The sequence below is a fragment of the Microcebus murinus genome, chromosome 5 (genome assembly GCF_040939455.1).
Source record: "Microcebus murinus isolate Inina chromosome 5, M.murinus_Inina_mat1.0, whole genome shotgun sequence".
Lineage (NCBI taxonomy): Eukaryota > Metazoa > Chordata > Mammalia > Primates > Cheirogaleidae > Microcebus > Microcebus murinus.
In genome coordinates this window covers 14194219-14215051 of record NC_134108.1, presented here as the reverse complement: position 1 = coordinate 14215051, position 20833 = coordinate 14194219, and the positions used below count along the sequence as shown (strand labels likewise).

Genomic DNA, 20833 nt, shown 5'->3' with positions numbered 1-20833 from the left:
AAAAAAGGAATAAATCAAATGTAGCAGAATGTTTTTAGAATTGATGAATCTAAATAAAACATACATACTTGAATTCATTGGATTATTCCTGCAACTTTTCTGAAGAATTCAAAGAAAAATTAAAAAAAAAATCATGTGCCAGGCAATAAATGGGGTTACGAAGTAGAAGGTACTCTACAGTTTAGTTAGGTAAATAATAATTGGTAATAAATAAAAGTTTTAAAAAGGAAGAAGGCAAGCATAGCTGGAGTAAATATATGGTCTCAGATAAGGATCTAGAGGAAAGACACAACAAAGCAAGTGTAATTACACAGGTGCTCTAGCAGAGGAGGGGGCAGGAGGGAGGGGAGTTTTGCTGAGGTTACTGGGGCAATGGGGGGGTGTTGGGAGCTGATGCTGACCTTGAAGGGCCAGCAGGACATGCAGGTGATGGTCAGTGGCCAGTTGGAAATGTGACTTCTAGCTAGAGGTGCAGATTTGGGAGCCATCACGTACTGGAAGTGGCTGAGATCTCAGGAGGGCATGGAGTAGGCCAATGGGGATGTCTTGAGTGATGGGGAAACAGTGTTGAGGACAGAACCCAGCAAGTTGTGGAGTAGGTGGAGGAAGGTAAACTGTGAGGGGACTGGGAAGACAGGGCCAGAAAAGGATAAGTTTCTGCCGGTGTGATGGGTGCGGCCCAGAGGATGAGCATTTATTTATTTTTTGAGACAGAGTCTCGCTTTGTTGCCCAGGCTAGAGTGAGTGCTGTGGTGTCAGCCTAGCTCACAGCAACCTCAAACTCCTGGGCTCAAGCAATCCTCCTGCCTCAGCCTCCTGAGTAGCTGGGGCTACAAGCATGCGCCACCATGCCCGGCTAATTTTTTTATATATATATATTAGTTGGCCAATTAATTTCTTTCTATTTATAGTAGAGACAGGATCTCGTTCTTGCTCTGGCTGGTTTTGAACTCCTGACCTTGAGCGATCCACCTGCCTCAGCCTCCCAGAGTGCTAGGATTACAGGCGTGAACCACTGCGCCCGGCCTGAGGATGAGCATTTAGACTGAGCACTATTTTCTTCTCCTTCTCTTCCTTCTTCTTCCTTTTCCTCCCCCTCCCCCTCATCCTACCCCTCTTTTTTCTTCTCCTCCTCATTCTTTTTCTTCTTCTTCTTGGAGGACCTAGGGACATCCTGTCTTCTTGGCTCCAACTCTTCTCTCTTGGACTTGGCAGTCTGTCTCTGCTGAAGTCCTGGGCTCTGCCCTGACCTCTGCAGGTCCAGCCTGTTGCCTGCTCCATATTCCTATCCCAAGTCTCTTTAGATCTATTGCCTTAGCTAAGAGGCCCTTTTTGCTTTTCTTGGGAAAATGGGAAACAGGGTATGGTTTCCCATCCTTGCCTGACAAGTGGGTGCAGGAGCTGGAGCTTGGGACCTTATGGCGCTGCCCTCTGCCCAGTGGGCACTTCACTCAGTCATTGCCCTTGATTCTACTCCCAGGAGCTGTGCTGCCTGCAGGTGTTCTCTGAGAGGCTCCTGTCTCTGTGGGCTGCTTTCTGCGGAGCCAGGGATCTAGCTGGCGTTTTTATTACCAGCACCCATCTCAGACTGTGGGTCTCCCTCTGGTTTTCCTTCCCACTGTGTTGGTGCCAATTGTTCCCTTTCAGGTGGGAAAATGGTTCTCTATCATGGATTGCTTTCCACTCTAGGATTTAAAGCAATGCTATTTGTGCTGTGAATCTTAAAGGCTTTGCTATTATTATGCAAAAACATGCTATTGAAATGTTTAAAAAATCTTCTTTTTCAGAAAGCCTAGTTCTTAAAAATCAAGAACTCTCTAATTTTGGAAAGTTCTGTTGGTCCCCCAGTGTGGGCCCGAGCCACATCCTCATGGGCCCACCAGCACAGTCTACCCGCAAATGATCCATCCAAGTAACGGAATGAATTGACTTATTGGATGGATTCATTTAAAATTGATAATTAGAATTTTAGGGAATAGCTGAGAAAAATTATTATGGTTTTGACCGTATTGGCTGTTAAGTGTTTCCTTTCTGATAGTACTTAAGCAAGTATTTAGTGTCATCTCTGGTTCATGATTTTAAAACCATGACATCTGAGTAAAGATGAACATCTGTACTCTTATTCATGAAGGCAAATGGGCAGACTGACATTTACTTAGAAGCAAAACTAAAATATTTGGATGTAATCAAGTTTACAAAGCTAGATCTGTTCAAGATGCGGGTTATGCAGTTCCATTTCACATCATTTTGACCAAAAGACAATTTATTCCTTCTTCAACTCTGCCAGTGATATTTGCATTAAGACTTTTGTAACCTTGTGTAATTGTCTGGTATCAACCTTAAGATCACACTCTTTTTGAAATGCACAATGTGATGTCTAATTTTATGTATTGCTATGAAAGTATTTTTTTTTAGATGGGATTACCATTTAAATGAATAGACTGAAATAAAGTAGATTGCCCTCCATAAGGTGGGTGGGCCTTGTCCAATCAGTTGAAGGCCTTAAGGAGAAAAGAATAAGATTTCCTGAAAAACAGGGAATTGTACCTTCAGACTCCCTTTGCATTTGAGCTGCAATATTAATTCTTCTCTGGTCTCCAGGCTGCTGGCCTGCCTTGCAGATTTCAGACTTGCCAAACCTCACCATCATGTGAGTCAATTCCTTAAAATGAATCTCTCTCTCTTTGTGTATATACACATCCTACTGGCTCTGTTTCTTTGGAGAACCTTGACTAATAACGCATGATAAATTCACTTTGAGTCCTTCCAGGCTTAAGGAATTTGTTAGAATAACAAAGGACAGGTTATGGCTAGGCCCACAAGTAAGTATATCACAAATGGACTCAAAGGCAAATGCTGGCCAGGCGCAGTGGCTCACACCTGTAAACCCAGCACTCTGGAAGGCTGAGGTTGGAGGATCACTTGAGGCCAGGAGTTTGAGACCAGCCTGGGCAATCGTGGGACCCTCATCTTTACAAAAAATAAGGAAATTAGCCAGGCATGGTGGCATGTGGTGTATTCCCAGCTACTTGGAAGGTCGAGGGAGGAGGATTGCTTGAATCCAGATATTTGAGGTTGCAGTGAGCTATGATGATGCCACTGCAATCCAGCCCAGGTGACAGAGTGAGACTGTCTCAAAAAAAAAAAAACAACAAAAAACAAAAAACAGCAGAATTCTGGGAAGAGCTTGTCACAGCCCCTGCCTGATTTCCTGGAGAGACAGGGCTGACCTATCCATCAGTGCCCACTGTGGCCTGCCATACTTTTAGGGACCCATAAAAATATGTTTTCTTTTTTAAATCAGAACAGGAAAAACGATAAACTTTCACACTGAAAAATCTACATATGGCTCCTGACTGACAATGATTTGACTTATGATTTTTTGACTTTACAGTGACTTGATTGGGACGTAACCCTATTGTAAGTTGAGGCGCATCTGTATTTTAATACCTAATATTTCAAAATATTCATCTGTATACTAATGCAGTCATAAAATATGATTTTTGATATCTTTTATGTAAGAAGGGGCTTGTAGAGGCAAGAGTATATATTATACAAAGGTTATAATGCAGCCTGGGAGGGATATGAAACTGTGTGTAGAAGTATTGTAGAGAAACCATTCATAAATAATTGAAGAGTTAATATTAATTTCATAGGTAAAGGAAAATTGTGTCTTAGGGTTGTCTCTGATTTGTAGGACTCTGGGTGGTATTCATTTTTTTCCCACTGATTTGATGGTTAGAGAAATATTAACCAAGTAAATAAGATGAGGATAGGGGCAGGAGTGGTAACTGGGATAAAAATAAATTTTCCCTAGGTGTCCTGGGAAGGCTTCACAGAAAAGCCAATTCCAACTCTTGAATCGGACCCAGAATTTTGCCAAGTGAAGAAGAAGCTTAGGAAGGATGAGGAAGGCCCCCCGAGCATGAGGCAGTTACAAGTACTCTGTGACACATCTAGACAAATGGAATTTTTTCTATGTGACTGGAGGTTAGGCTGGATATTGGGCATTGGGGCAAAAATGCTGGAAATGTGGATTTGGGCCGATTGAGGAGAGGTTTACGTACCTTAATGTGCTTCTTCCTTACCTTGTCTATCTTGGGCAGTTTTTGTAGGTGGGGAGGGACGATCAGTCTGTGTTTCAGAGTGACTATTCTGGGGCAGTGAACAGGGTCCATCAGCACAGAGTGAGATGTGAGGAAAGGGAGAAAGTCAGTCTCTGCTTATTTTTGGATGAAAATAATGCTTTGGTAGAACCATTTTCAGTCCTCATGTTGAAAGGCCTTAAAATTGCTGCATCAGCTTAAATTATGTGACTTCTGAGAGTTTGCTAAGTAGGTGTTGGATATGTGAGGCCTCCACACTCACCTCCCAGAACATATTTCAGTGGTTTCAGCGGGAAGATGGATTAGGGTGATGAGGAATGCACTCTTTTTTTTCTTTTTTTGAGACAGAGTGTTGCTTTGTTGCCCAGGCTAGAGTGAGTGCCGTGGCGTCAGCCTAGCTCACAGCAACCTCAAACTCCTGGGCTCAAGCGATCCTTCTGCCTCAGCCTCCCGAGTAACTGGGACTATAGGCATGTGCCACCATGCCTGGCTAATTTTTTCTATATATATTAGTTGGCCAATTAATTTCTTTTTATTTATAGTAGAGACGGGGTCTTGCTCTTGCTCAGGCTGGTTTTGAACTCCTGACCTCGAGTGATCTGCCCTCCTTGGCCTCCCAGAGTGCTAGGATTACAGGCATGAGCCACTGCACTCGGCCAAGGAATGCATTCTCTTTTTTTTTTTTTGCGTTCTTTTTTACCACGCCCCCTCCAGCATCTATTTTTTTCTTTTTCTTTTCTTTTTTACTTTTTAGTAATAACCATTCTGTATTCTTAATACATGGGCAAGAGGCCTTTGAAATTGTGTCTTACATGAACTACATAAATGTAGTCAAATGGTATTATATTATAGATGATTGGCTAAAGAATAAGCATTTCACTTATTCTATGCTTTACTTTAAAATCATCCTGAAAAACTAGAACCTGAGAGTGACGTCTACTTGGACTACATTGTTTAGACCCTGTTGTAGAAGTGCTTGTGCTGAACCAGGATTTGGGATTATGCCATTGGATTGTTTTGCGGGTTTTGAAATTTAAAATTTGTCATGATTTCTCTGAGTAAATAGGTGTCACTGAACAACTGGTTTGCTTGACCTCATGATCCTAGTGGATTGTGTGGCTCATGTTTATCTGCCTGGAAAAGCCAGATTATCATGCACCTCTAGCAAGTGTACAACACTAACAGGACGTATATGATACTTATTTGCTTCTTTTTTTTACCCGTCCTTTAATTTTTCTTTACTGCTATTTGCTTTCTTTCTTTTTTTTTCTTTTTTTTTTTTTCTTGTTTTGACTTCGGATAAAAGATAGACCTGACTTTGTTTTCTTTTAGCGACAGGGTCTTGCTTTGTCACCCAGGCTGGAGTGCAGTGGTTTGATCATAGCTTGCTGCAACCTCAAATTCCTGGGCTCAAGCACTCCTCCTGCCTCAGCCTCCCGAATAGCTGTGACTACAGGCCCATGCTACACCGCTCAGCTAATTAAAAAAATTTTTTTGTAGAGACAGAATCTCAGTATGTTGCCCATGCTGGTCTCAAACTCCTAGCCTCAAGTGATCCTCCCACCTTGGTCTCCCAAAATGCTGGGATTACAGGTGTGAATCACCACACCTGGCCGGCCTGAAGCTTTGAATGGAAGTTGAAATCATTTTCTGAAATCTAAGCCTTTTGTAAACAGTAAAGATTACAGGAAACACTAGCAAGGTGGGAACTTGTCTTTAGTTTATGAACCTGCCGTGGTACAGGGTAAGTATGTTCTAGAACACTCACAGAAGGCAACTTTTCTCCCTTCAGAGCTTATGGCTACAGGAAACATTCATGCTTTTTGCTTTGTTAATGCTTTTGGAGAGGGATAGGCTGATATGGAGTATAGTAGGCTATTTCCTGATAGTGAGAGAGTCTGTCTGTGAACTTCCCACACCAGCCATCTCCAGGGTGTGGGGCTGGGAAGAAACAGCCAGCTCCAGGGACTGAGGATAGTTGGTATTGCAGATAAGAATGGGATGGGACTGTGGAGTCAGTCCTGTGGATCAGGACATTGGTAAAAAGAGCATCCATCCCTCATCGACCCATCAGATGGGAGGACTAGGATATTAGTAAAACGAGCATCCATTCATTCACTTGAGCGTCTCCACTGTGAGGTCCCAAGCAGGTGCCAGTGTGACTTAGTGAACAGCACAGTCTTCTGAACAGGGAGACGTTGACTACTCACTCACACACCACCTGTCCCTTGCCCTGTGCCAAGTGCTAGGAGGAGAAGTGTGGGTTGCCGTGAGAGCACAGCTGAAAGAGAGCCGTGGGAGCTGTGATCCGTCCGGGTGTCCAGAACACTGGGCGGAGGAAAATGGCTTGGCAAGACTTCTAAGTTGTAAATATCGGGAGAGTGAGAGGATTGCTCGGAAGGTGTGTGCACCGGCCATCGCTGATTTTCTTCTTGGCCTCTGACTCCTTCCTACGTTCCCGAGCTGCCTCCTGCCGCTCTCTTCAGTGGAGTGAGGGTGAGCTCGGATGGGCAGGGCTCCTAAGCAGGAATCCACGCACGTCCGTCCTAAAGAGTGTGTTGAGGACACTCTTGTCACCGTCATGGTACGTCAGCGGAGTTGCTAAGCACCACAGTGTGAGGCTTGAAAGCTGCCTTTAATCCGATTTATGCTAGGAACAAAGTAGTGAAAAAAAGTAATTCTAAAGACTTAACTGTGGACCTTTCTTTGTCTCCTTGCAAGAATTCTTATAGGAAGGTTAAGAATGGTTTGATTTCTTCTAAAATGAATCACGAAGAGATTACATATTGCTAACATTTCCCACCTTCTCATTTGTTTACGAAGTGGGCCACCGTGGAGGATTTGTTACTATATAGAGTTTGTGTTCACTGGATGTTCTAGATTCCTTTTTCACAGAAGAAACGGCAGTTAGACGTGACAAAGCCGCATGATTTGCATTGAGTTTTCTTTGAGCAGAGCTAAGGACCGCCTTGGAAGGCAAAGCAGGGATTTAGTGCAACACTGAAGTTACTTAAACAGTCTTCTCTCTCTGGTTTGTCCTTTGCTAATTGGAGATCTTATTCCGGTGAATAAAAACATAAAAATCATTGAATTCTTATCTTAATCTTTGAAGACACTTAATATTTTGGCTATAACATTATTTATATTCCATTTATTTTAATGATGAATTTCCTGTTCCAATGTAGTGAGAATGTGTACTCGCACAACAAATGCATTCCAAGGATTGCTGGAACTCAGTGATTCTTCTTTCTACTTCCTTGTGTATGTTGGGGTTCAAGTTCAGGGTTTCCTGTTGCCTCTGCAGCCAATAAGGAATTCACAAACATTGTATTCAGTTTCTTGAAGTCTGAAGTACAGGAAGATTAAGATGTGAACCCGAGAACCTAGTAAATTGGACTCCAAATATTTTCAGTTGTCTTTTACTTAAGAAACTGATCTTAATGCTAGAACGATAGTCACTTTTCCTTTACATATTAGAACATTACAAATGTAGTGACAATTATCTTTGACAACCACATCCCATCTTGACCCTTTCCCCCCATTCTCCAGAGGTAATTATTATGTAAGTTTGATGAGTGTTCTTCAGAACATTAAAAAGTACTTCTTACAGAATGTTTGGGAATGCCAAAAAAAATAAAAAAAGAAAAAAGAAAAAAATAAAGTCCCAGATCAGTTGACTAAAAAAAAAAAACAAAACAAACAAACAAAAAAGTACTTCTCACATTCATACTTATACTGATAGAAGGTATATTTTGTTTAGCATGTGCTTAAAACATAAATTGTATCATACTGTTTGGTTTGTTCTCTAATATACTTTATGTAAAAAACAGCATGTTTTTCAGATCTAGCTATCTTGCTCCCAATATATTTAGTCTGGTTATTTTAACTGCTTTTCTAGATTTCCATCTTATGGAAGCACTGTTGTTTACTAATTCTTCTATCAATGGACATTGCAGACCATAAACATTCATGTAGAATTAGGAATAGAGCCATAGGGTATCTGCCAAAGTGCCCCATGCAGTGGCTGGGAAATTTTACATGCCCATTCATTAAGCATATTTTAAACTGGCTTTTTAAATTATATAGCACAGAAAAGCAATTGTTGCTTCCATATTTACTATTAGTCTTCCTTCCTTCTTTCCTTCCTCTTTCTTCTTTCTTTATTTCTTTCCTACTTTTTTTTATCTGGCAATATAATTCCCCTTTTATAGGCCTTAATGGCATTATTTTTAGGCAAGAGCATAAGAACAGCCCCACTAATAGGGTTATTATAAAGAGTGAATAGAAACATTCCTGGCATCAAAACTAAATATTAGTTGTGATGTGATGTGTGTGTGTGTGTGTGTGTGTGTGTGTGTGTGTGTATGTGTTTAGATTACATCAGGGCTAGTAAAGTAAACCCCTCAAAGGATTTGATACCTAAGTTTTTCTAACTGTGGCCCATCCCCGCCCAATGAAAAGAAGACTCAATTTATTTTAGTATAATAATTATATTAAGAATATTTTGGAATACTGCATCCTTTTCAATAGGGATGTTGAATAAGAAGGGTTTTTTAGTGAATAAGAGTGATGTCCAAGACAAAAGGAATAGAAAAATAGTGTATAAATAATATGATCAGCATTTTCACAGTTCTTGGTTTTATGCAGAATGTCTTTTTCCAAAACTTTCCCCATAACCACTAAGATGTAGATGCTTAGATTCATTTTCTGTACCCCACACACATCACACTCTCCCCTGCAGGCACTAGTGAGCCCCGGAAGCCAAGTGCGGATAGAAGGAAAAAGAGAAGCACAAAGGTCAAGAAAGCCCTTCCAAGTAGGGAGAAGAACTGATGAGTGGTCAAAAATTGCAGGAATGATTAGGTTGGAGAAATACAACTTGCAAGACTTAATTTATGCACTGTAAGTTATCAAAGACACTTTACCTGGTGGGAAGAAGCTGAATAATAAGAGGGAGCAGTGGCAGGGAGGGAGGGAGAGAGAGAGAGAGAGAGAGAGAGAGAGAGAGAGAGAGAAGGAAGCATTCCATAATGGAAAAGCCTGTGGTAATACAGCCATGCACTGCAGTATGGAATGATGCTGGGACAAAGGAGAGATTGCTTATGGGATAGGATGATGAGAATAGACAGGGGCTTTTGTGTGTCAGAGGCAGGCAGTGATTTTCATCTTATTTTTCTGTCCATGGGATAATAAGACAACTAAATACCATAGTAGCAAGACTGGCCCGAGACATTGTCCTTAGGTCAGATAATGGGGCACATTGTACACTAAATTATGAATAAGCTTATCTTTGCTTTATGCCATTGAGCTTTGAAGCCATCCTTTATTCTGAAAAAGACTATGAACCACCCTGTGAGGCAATTTCAATCATTATCATAAATACCAGTGGCAGAATCAAATCATATGTAGTTGGCTTGTTCAAATTAATATAAAATTGCTTCATGGATTAGTTGAGAGGTATCTAATAATATAGATTGTGCTCATGTGAGGACAAATGGATGAGTTTTTATTTAATCATGCCATTTTGAATAAGGTAAAAAGATTTTTTAAAGTAAAAATTGTTTAATACTTAGTGGAAAAGTTGAAGAACTTTCAAAAAGTTTTATGAAGTCCAGGAGGGCTTATTTGAGAGCAAATTCCCTAAAATGTCAGCTCTCTCATCTGTTCAAGTCTATGCTACCTATGGTTGTTTCTTTGTCATCATGTTCTTCATAAAAACACAGCATACCAGGGTTGGTGAGTTTTTTCTGTCCTTGTTTCTTTTTTATTTATTTTTTTTACATCTAAGAAAGGATGTTTATTTTTTCTGATTATGAAAGTAATACACAGTCATTGTAAAGGATTTGTACATATAAAAACATATAATAAAGAAGAAAATAAAATTTATCCTATAACCAAAAGATAACCACACTGCACATATCTTTCCAGCATTTTTGCTTTTCTTTCAATTTTATTTAGTTATAAAAATAATGCCTAGAGACATCTTTCTTAAAAAATTAAATCATTGCCCCCCCCTTCCCCTAGCTCCTATACTGGTGTCACCCCCAGGGGTGAGTACTATCATCAGGTGATGTGTACTTTGTCAGACTTCTTTTTTCTTGTCTCTAAATATATTTGTAGCAAATACATAGTATTTTTCATCCTGTGTTGTATAAAAAAAGAGTATCAAACTATGGATCTATACTTTATTTATGTTCAATAATATACATATTTTAGGGATATAATTATGCCCAAACATACAGATCTCTCTTATATTCCCTGTTGCTTAGGATTTGACAATATGGAAATGTCTTTATTTGGTAATTTCCCTGCCAACAGGAATTTACATTTTTCAACATTGCCCTTCTTGTTGCTATTAGAAATAATGGTATAATGAACCTCCCTATACATATCTCTATGCACATATGTGAGTATTTTTCAAGGGGAGATAATTGGAAAGTGAAACTTCTGGGTCAGACGGTATCTTAGTCCACTTTCTGTTGTTATAACAGAATACCACTGACTGAGTTAATTTATAAAGAAAAGAAGTGTATTTGGCTCACAGTTCTGGAGGCTGGGAAGTCCAAGAGTATCATGCTGTTATTTGGCAAGGATCATTCCATGGCGGAAAGGCAAAGGGCAAATTAAGGAGAACTCGTTTTTATGACAAAGCCACTTTGGTGGTGTCTAACCTACTCCCCTAATAATGGCAGCAATCCATTCATGAAGACTTTGCCTAATGACCGAATTACCTCTTAAAAGCCCTACCTCCCAACACCATTACATTGACAATTAAATTTTCAACACATGAACTTTTGGGGGACACCTTTAAACCATAGCTGATGGTATTTACATTTAAAAATTTAATAGGTACTGCCAAAATCCTCATGCTAAGGTAAATATTAATTTATGGTATTTTTTATGATTCCCTTTTATATAGTCAGTGCTTTAGGTTTATCTTAAATTTATTTTGGTTTATAATGTGTAGTATAGCTCTAATCTTTCTTCCTTTTTTTTCAGTAATTAGCTTCACTATTTATTAAATAGTATTTTCTTTCCTTACTAGAAAATATTTGTGATGCCTCTTTTTTCATACACTAAATTCTTCTGAGTATTAGAGACTAAGGACTGTACTTGGGGTTTCTATTGATCTCTCTGTTGATTTCCTGTACAAGTATCACATGGTTTCAGCTGCTTTTCAAAAGGAGAATTTATAAAAGGGCTTTTTAATTTAAAAATGTTTAAATGCCTCTAAGCCACCAAAGGGCCATTTGGTTTAGAAAACTATCTGGACACTTCTAGTTTGAAAATGGTGGCATACCACTGGCCTTTCCCCCTTCCATTCTTAGAAACTAGCTACAAACAACAAAGAAAATGAGAAATAGACTCTATTTTTGACACAATGAGGATATGGCTGAAATACCAAAATTAGTGGAAGGCCCCCTCGAGGGCAGGGGTGAGGGGAAAGAATTTTATCTTTAATCACAAAGCCAAACCTGACTTTATTGACATCCAAGTCAAAGTGATATAGAAAGGTTGGAAATAAGAAGATAGAACACAGGTACATGCAGTCAGATGCAAACACAAAGAAACCAGGGAACAAAATCTCAATATCAGAGAAGATTGAATTCATAGGAGAAATGATTAAATGAGACAAATAACGGCACATTCTAATGTTACGCGCCACAATTCACGGTGAAGATGTGAAAGTTTTGAGTATCTTTGCACAGAGTAAACCAGCATCAGCATTGATTAAGCAAGAATGCAAATGCTACCAGAAGACAAAGATTAAATTAGTAATAGAAGGCTTTAACTCACTTGTCTCAGTTGATGGGATTAGTGTTCTCATACAAGTGGCTCAAAAAATCTCCCTATCTCTATAAAAGGGTAGAAATTAAGCAAGGGTAGAAATGCTTAATTAAATAACCAGTAAAATAGATCTAATTTATTCTATATTCCAAGCCCTACAGAGAATACAACATTTTAAGTGCCCATGGGATATTTATAAAATTGAACATTCACAAAAACCTCAATAAATCCACTGAAATAAAAATAGTATAGAAAGGATAGTGATCACAATACACAATGACTGCTATAGCATGAGAATGGACTCCATTCTGAACGGACACTGTTCAGCCCCTCTGGTATGCACCAGTGAATATCAGCTCTGAATGCCGACGACATTCTCTGAGCACAAAGCAATAAAGAAGTCAGCAATAAACCCAGAAAACAAAAAGCCACAACAACAAAGCTCTTAAACAACTCATGTCAAAGATGAGGTCATACTGGATTAGGGTGGTTCCTAATTCAATATGACTAGTAAGAAATAAGAAAAGGAAAAGGAAAAGAGACACAGAGACAGTGGCATAGGGAAGAATTCTATTTAACAAGAGAGGTAGAGATTGGAGTGATTTGTCCACAAGCCAAGGAATGCCAAGGATTGCCAGCGACACCGGGAGCTAAGAGAAAATCATGGAACAGATTCTCCCTAGACCCTTCTGAGAAAGCACACCTGGTGACCTCTTGGTTTTGGATTTCTGGACTTCAGAACTGTGAGAGGATAAATTTCCATTGTTTTAAGCCACTCAGTTTGTGGAAATTTGTTACAGCAAATTTCCTAGGAAATTAATATACCATATAACATAACATAGCCATAGGTTGGGAGGCCATTATTCTGGCTGCCACAACAAGATTAAGTCAATATTAGAAAAGTTATTAATATAGTACTCTTTATTAACAGATCCAGAGAGAAAGATATCATTATCTTCATAGAGATCCAAAATGGATTTCATAAAAATCCATTCTTTATTTTAAAAAAAGCTCTTAGTAAAATAGGTATAGATAGACACCTCCTTAACATGATAAAATGTATGTCTCAACCCAAATTCCAAATGCTACCATTATGCTTAACAGGGAAATATAAATACATTCCTATAAAAGTTAGGAATAAGACAAAATGTCTGTTATTGCTATTATTGTTTAACAATGTTTTGGGGTTTTTACAAGGGCAATAAGTAAAAAAAAATTGAGGTATAAAAATTGGAAAAGAGGGAGTGAAATTATTTTTATTTATAGATGATTTTCATGTTTATAGAATATGATCCAGGAGAATCAAATGAAAACCATTTCAAATAATAAGAAATATCAAAAAGGTATCTAGGTTCATATTTGATACACAGGAATAAATAGATCCAATTTACAATATCAACAAAAAAGATAAAGTACAAAATATAGTAAGTGTAAATTGCTGCTAACAGACATATAAGAATATTTGAACAAATGGGAAAAATGCTTTTAGTTGGAAGACTCAATACTTAAAAGTTATCAATTCTCCATAAATTTATTTATAAAATTAACTTGATTTCAATAGCAATACAAACATGATTTTTTGGAATTTAGGAAGCTGATTTTAAATTTCCTATTGTAAAATCAAAAAGCAACAATAGCTAGGAAAATTCTGAAAAAAAAAAAAAAAGCCCTGCCCGATACTAAAATATATTAATGAGCTCATAGCTGCCTTTTAAGACCTGCTGACACTATTCTTTGCCTGACTTTGTCCCTTAGCCTCACTGCCTGTTCTCAGATCTCTGCCTACACAGGGCAGACTCCTGGCACAGGGCCCTTGCACAGGCATTTTGCTGTTGGAATGATGTGTGCTGCTTCTGCTTCAACACCTCTTGCCTGTTTAATTAACTTAATCAGCACTTCCTTAGGGAACTTTTTTTGCCTTCCACCTCCCTAATCTTAATTCAGTTTCCTTGGTTATCTGTTTTTTCCCCCTGTTCCTTGTGTTTATTTCAGTTTGTAATTCTGCAGTCATTAATATGGTTATTCGATAAATGCTCTTTCTCTTATTAGACTGCAAGCTCAGTGCCTGGTGCAGAGTAGGCTTTCGATAAATATTAGTTGGTGAATAATCCCCAGTCAGCTGGACTCTGAAAGGTGATTTGGGCCTACCAATTATTTTCTAAATTCAGTAATCAAAGGAGTCCTAATGCGGGTCCTGCTCCAGTGTCAAGGTAATGACATCTTAATATATAGTTTCTTTTACCCATGAACATGAAGATGCTAATGCTTTTGGTACTGTTCTGCAGTAGATTGCAACCTCCTAAAACAAGGGACCATTTCTGAACTGTCTTATCTGGCTGGTAATATTATATTATTGGATACAATATTTATTACAGGAAGGAGATATAAAATAATGGTATGACTATATCATTTCCTAAAAAAGATGTTAGTCATTGGAAGAAATCATCATATTTCCCATAATTCAATGGGGAACTTATTTTCCTAAATAATTTTATAAAATGATGTGCCATACATATTGCAGGTCAAATTTCTCCTAAGTGACCTGCATCCTCATACAGCTTCGTTTAGGAAATATGCCTGTGGTGGTCAGGGTGGAGAAGACCCTTCTGACTATTGAACAAGTTTGAACAGGATGTGGTTCTCTAATAGATTCAGTTAAACTTTCTAATGCTTTTCCGCCAAGAGTACATATCTACCGTCTTCTTGACTGTATTGTGGTTGGCAAACACCAGCTGTTACTAAGTGCCCTGGAGGTTTTGTTTGGCATTTTGTGGATTGAATCACACTAGTCATGACAACGTTTGTTGTGAAGTTAAGGGCTTTGAGATAACTTGTATTGCTAAGTATATCAAACAGTAGTCACTGGCAGTTGAGAAGTCTCTGGCAGCTGTAAATGGGTTTTAGTGGTGAGTCCCTTAAGGTCATTTAGATATTCCAGGAAATCCTTCTTTATGTGACCTCTTTGATACTCCTTCAAAAATGAATGGCTTTCTTGTATGCCTTTCACAAAGACCACAGGCCCTGGAAACTTCATAGAGGTGGGTGTAGGTATCTGTCCAAACTTTGGAAAAAATCTTGAAGGAGGCAGGCATATGGCGTGAGTCAGATGGAAACAAGACCAGAGGTTATAGACTGTGACCCACAGGCCAAACCCAGCAAATCTGCTCTGCAGGTGTGTTTATCTGGCTCATATGTGTTTCTTTTTTAAACATTTAAATTGGTTGCCAAGCTGCAGACACCGGGAATTTTTACTTGAAGAAGTCTGGATATATGACTTGCCTTGAGAAATTGGAATGATCTGGCCAGGCTAGGATCCTGATTTCTGCACCAGCAACTCCCAGTGGAACTGAGAGTTGCTCCCCTGTAGGTGGGCCAGGGGCTGTCCCTGTACCGCTGCACTGTCTCTGACCTCATGCATTCATTTGAATCAACTTTAGGGCCCCATGAGAGGTGATAAGATTGAGAGTAAAAGGCTTAGTGAATAATTATGAAGGAGACAGACTTTCACATTTAGATCACATGATCTCTTTATATATAAATAAGATCCTTTATTCAACAGACAAGAGAAGAGTTGATCATCTTTGTGGTCTGGAAAGAGAAGAACAATGAAAACTTTCCCCCTCCCTGCAGCTTACACAGAATGTAGCATTGATTCTCTTCTGACTTTCCTGGTTCCAGGCAGAGCTAAATATCATTTAAATTGGGTGGAAGGAAATTCTCTCCAGTGGCAAAGGCCAATTCTTAAATGCTAAATCTCACCATTACCCTGGAGGAGCACATCATTTGTTCCTGGGCTGCCTCCTGTCTCCCTTTGAATTTGGAGAATGAGAACAAAATGGTCTGAAAACAGTACTTTCTGGGTAGCATTTTCGACACATTTGGAATACAAAGAATGCTCCTGTCTTGCATCTCGCTTTGCGCAACTGCACAGAAAAGATTGTTCAACACTCTTTTTTGTATTTAATCTTTTGGGGAACTCTACCAGGAAACTTACGATCATCTTCTGGAAGTTCCAGTCACTCGGGAGCAATTAAACCACTATCGGAATGTGGCTGAAAATGCTCGAAGTGAACTTGCAGCAACTTTGGTCAAACTTGAATGTGCTCAGTCTGAGGTAAGATCATGCATCTTCACTAATCAGAAATGGGCTTTCTTAGCTTCTTATAAAATGAAGCAGTGCATAGAGGCAATTAGAAAAAGGACGGTGGGATACTGATTTAAACCTTTTGGCAAAGTTGACACTTATTCCCTCATTGTGTGCCAATCTCCTAGAATTCCTAGAAGGTTATGCGTTTGCCATGCCGCGAAGCAAAGTGGCTCGGGCTGGATTGTAGATCCCGGAGGAGCTCTACAGCCTTGCCTGATGGGGGCACCTGAGGACTTGAGGCTGATGTTCCATGGGCCCCGGAGAACTTTTAGCCTCTCTCAGAATACCTTCCATTAATGTAGATTGCTTGTCATTTGGAGCTCTTAGGGGGGGGGAATTCTGAACCTCTTCCCCACGTTAGTCCCAACTGGTTGGGGAAATTCTTGGAAGATGATTGGGATCCATCTACCCTCTAGGCTACATCAGGTTTAGAGGAGAGTTCTGAGACAGTCTCCCTAAACTCGGTCTGCTTATGGTCTGGTGGCCCCACGGCATCCTAGACTGGCCTGTGAGGTCTCCCCAAGGCTGCGAGGACCCCACAGAAAGATGAGTTGATAATGTGTGTGTGTGTGAATAAATGTAGCCACGCACACTGACAGTTCTAAGTAAGTATATGTTTTCATAAAGTTTTCTTATAAGGTACACCTGACACCCTAACTCTATAGGGCACATACATTGTTTACATTTTGATGCCACACAACTCATTAAAGTTAAAATGCTTCCTTTGTATAAATCCTATAAGGATTTCTCTTTTCTCCCATATTTTTTTTCCCAGAAATTGGAATATTATTTTTTTTATGACCCACAATTAGAGTCCAGAAGACAAGTGGGAGAAATTTGGTGATATATTGAATAGTTTGCATTTACTTGGGAAACAGTTGACAGCTATGAAGTCACAAATAGTACATCTTGTAGGTTCCTTGTTTCACTGTTCATCAGCGACAATAGCAGCAATACACATTTAGAAAATGGGTTACCATTGCAAAATATTTTATTGTTTTTTTGAAATACACATCACAAATATCTCCTGGCTATATTTGTGACATACATCACAAATCAACATAAGACATTGCACAATTATTTTTGGAAGAGACAGAATATGAAGTTCATTACTTAGGCATTACTTCCCATTTTGTAAGACAGATACAAATATTTAAAAGAAGAAAATTGGATTAAGTCATGAATAAAAGAGTGAAATTTTAAATTATGATCTTGGGTTTTGGCGCTCTTAAAGATACTTCAGACTTATACTGTTAAGTTCTTATTCTCTCTCTCTCTTTTTTTTTTTTTTTAACTTTTTTCCATGGTAGCTTCGAGATCTCCGATCCAAGATGCTCTCTAAAGAAGTGTCCTGTCAAGAGTTGAAAGCTGAAATGGAGAGCTACAAGGAAAATAGTGCCAGAAAATCATCTCTCCTCACCTCTTTGAGAGACAGAATGCAGGAGTTAGAAGAAGAATCAGCAGCTCTCTCCACTTCTAAAATCAGAGCAGAAATCACAGCTCACACTGCAATCAAGGAGAACCAGGAATTAAAGAAGAAAGTTGTAGAACTAGACGAGAAACTACAGTAAGGATATTGCAATATATTTCTCAGTTTAGCTAGCATTATGATACTAGCTTTTGATAGCAGGACACATCTTTGAATATACTAGTATTTTGCATTATTTGGCCCCGACATTCAATTTGGAAAAAAAAAAAAAATTATTGACCTCAAATATCTTTGGAGTCCTGAAAAGTTTTCCAGGCTCATTTCTAAATGTCACCAAGAGTCCCAACAAACATAGTATTGTCCTAAGCATTTCTATGTCTTATCAATTAGGGCTGCAAATGCTTATATACACAATTTGGAAGATTCCTCTAAGTAGAGGTTTAACCCTGTGGTGGCAGGTAGTGCACAGAGGGAGGCATTTATTCATTCAGAAGCCAGTTATAAAAATACCCCAGAAGCCAGATGACTCCAAACCACTCCGAACACTCCTCATTAGGTTTTATTGCCAGTTTTTGGAACAAATTCATGAGACCTAGGTTTTCCACACTTTGTTCTGCCAAAAGGTGACTGTTGAGAAAAAAATTGGCAACCAGTTGTTCCTAAAAATATTTAAAAAATTCTACATATGACTTAAATATCTTTATTGATAAAATGCTTGATATTTATTTAATTCTTCTGAAAAAATAACTTAATACTTCCAGCTATTGTTCTCTTTCTCTCCTTCCACTTAAAGCAAAACTCCTTAAATATTTCTATGTACTCATGGTCTCCAATGTCTGTCCCCTCTCCTCTCTCTTGAACATGCTCTGCTGACACCACTCATTAAGGTCACCAGGAAGTGCACAGTGCAAGTTGAACGGCCAGTCTTCTCTTGCTTAACCAATCAGCAGTATCAAGCACGTTGATCGTTCTACTTGAATCACTTTCTTCTCTTAGTTTCCAGGGCATTACACATGCCTAGTTTTCATCTTACGTTTCTAGCTAGTCTCTGTTGCTGTTCCTCCTTACCTTCTTAGCTTTGAAATATCAGAGTAATTCAGGGTTCAGTCCTTGAATCACTTCTCTTTTTTATCTAAATTCACTCTCTTGGTGATATCAGTTAGTTTCATGGCTTTAAGTATGATCTAAATGCTGGTGGCTCCCACATTTTCATATCTAGCCTGGATCTCTTCCCAGAACTCAAGACCCACGTATCTTACTACTTACCAGACGTTTCCACAAGGATGTCCAATAGCCACCTCAAACGTCATGTGTCTAAAACTGAGCTCCTGATGTTTCCACAAAATCCTCCTGAACTTTTCCTCTTCTCAGTCAACAATAATTACATTCTTCTAGTTGATTAGGTCAAAATTCTTGATATCATCCTTTGTTTTCTTTCTTTTTCATGCTCCATGTCTGATTCCTCAGCAAATCCCATCATATCGATCCTCAAAATGAATTTAAATTTTGTCTGCATTCCCCTGTCACCTTCAATACCACTAACTTGGTCCCAGCCACTAATAATCACCTGGATTGTTGCAGTAGGTATTTGTTACAGCAGCACCTCACTTCTGGTATCAATTTCTGTCTTAGTCAGTTTGGGCTGCTCTAGCAAAAATACCATAAACTGAGTGGCTTAAACAACAGAAATTTATTCCTTACAATTGTGGAGGCTGAACAGTCCAAGATCAAGGTGCTGGCCTATTTAGTTCCCAGTGAAAACCTTCTTCTTGGTTTGCAGACAGAAGCCTTCTTGTTGTATCTTCACATGGCAGAGAGAGACAGAGGTCATTTGTCATGTGTCTCTCTTTATAAGGGCACTAATCCCACTCATGAGGGCTCCACCCTGGTGACCTAATTACCTCCCAAAGGCCCCACTTCCAAATATGTTCATAGTATGTTCAAGTATGCTATGTCCAATTTCCTTAAATACTAAGTTTGACAGTTGATATCTCTGATATTTCACTTTGACACATCTTGTTTTAATTTATTGTGAAGGTACATCCTCAGTCTTTCAAATGCACATTTTGGCTTGTGATTATTTGTCACATTGTTTTTAGAGCAATTTTTGTGAAACCATAGATAAGTCAAAAATTTGTGTTATTTTTGAATATAAGTTCCATTGTGGAACCGGTGCAGCTCAGACAGTTCAAAATATCAAGGAAGTGTTTGGAAAGGATGTGGCTAATGAGCGCACACTTATGTCAATGGTTTAAGAGGCGCCATTCTGGTGATTTTCGTCTTGAAAATGTGGGCCATGTGGGCCACCTAAGACCACGGTGGATAACGATGAGCTGAAAGCTGTAGTGGAAGCAAATCCATCTCGAATTATGCATGAATTAGCAGCAAGGCTTGATGTTACTATTCCAACACTATTGGGCCATTTGAAAAAAGTCAACAAGGTAAAGAAGCTAGATAGATGGGTTTCACATGAATTAAAGGAATATCGGAAGAGAAATCGTCTTGAAGCTTGTCTTTCTTTGCTGTTATGACATAAAGGCAAACCATTTCTATGCCATATTATTATGTGTGATGAAAAATGGATTCCTTTTTACAATCACAAGTGTTTGGCACAATGGTTGGATAAAGATGAAGTGCTGAAACACAGTCCAAAACTGAATATTCATCAAAAAAGCTAATGGTGTCTGTTCTGTGGTCCAGCACTAGTATTATCCACCACAGCTTCATGAAACCTGGTCAATTGATTACAGTGGGAGTCTACTGCAACCCATTTGATGAAATGATGAGGATGCTTGTGATAAAGCAGCCAAGATTGATCAATAGAGACAGGCCAATACCCGTGCAAGACCACATGTTGCAAAAAACAACGCTGCTCAAACTACAGAAGCTGGACTTGCAAACTCTCTGTCATCCACCATATTCACCAGACCTTGCACCAACTGACTACACCTTCTTCCAGGCTTTCGACCACTTCTTGCAAGGAAAAATATTCAATTCACAACAAGGTGTGGAGAATGCCTTTCGAGATTTCATCGCCACTCACTCTCTAGGCTTCTTCACTGCTGTCTTGAACAAGCTACCATTAAGATGGCAAAACTGTGTCTATAGTTTAGGTGCATACTTTGATTAATCATACTGCTTCTTGTTTGAGACATAATAAACTACGCTTTTGATTTGAAATCGGACATTTCATATTTAGTGACCTACTATTAGGGATTAGGGCTTCAACATGTGAATTCCAGGGGACACAGGCATTGAATGCATAGCAGTGGCTTTCCTGCTTCTGATGGTGCCCCCTGTAGCCAGAGTGATCCTGTTAAACAAAGATCAGATCAAAAATCAAATCACACCAATCAAATCATG

The 20833-nt window shown here is 39.1% G+C and overlaps 1 protein-coding gene across 1 annotated transcript in view; it reads left to right on the top strand.

Moving 5' to 3' along the window:
* The window catches only part of CCDC170 (coiled-coil domain containing 170), a 96938-nt gene that overhangs the window by 7935 nt on the left and 68170 nt on the right, over positions 1-20833 (top strand). The window contains exons 2-3 of the mRNA XM_012740916.2: positions 15880-16008; positions 17352-17608. Coding sequence (XP_012596370.1) covers positions 15880-16008; positions 17352-17608 — 386 coding nt within the window. The remainder of the gene's footprint in view (positions 1-15879; positions 16009-17351; positions 17609-20833) is intronic.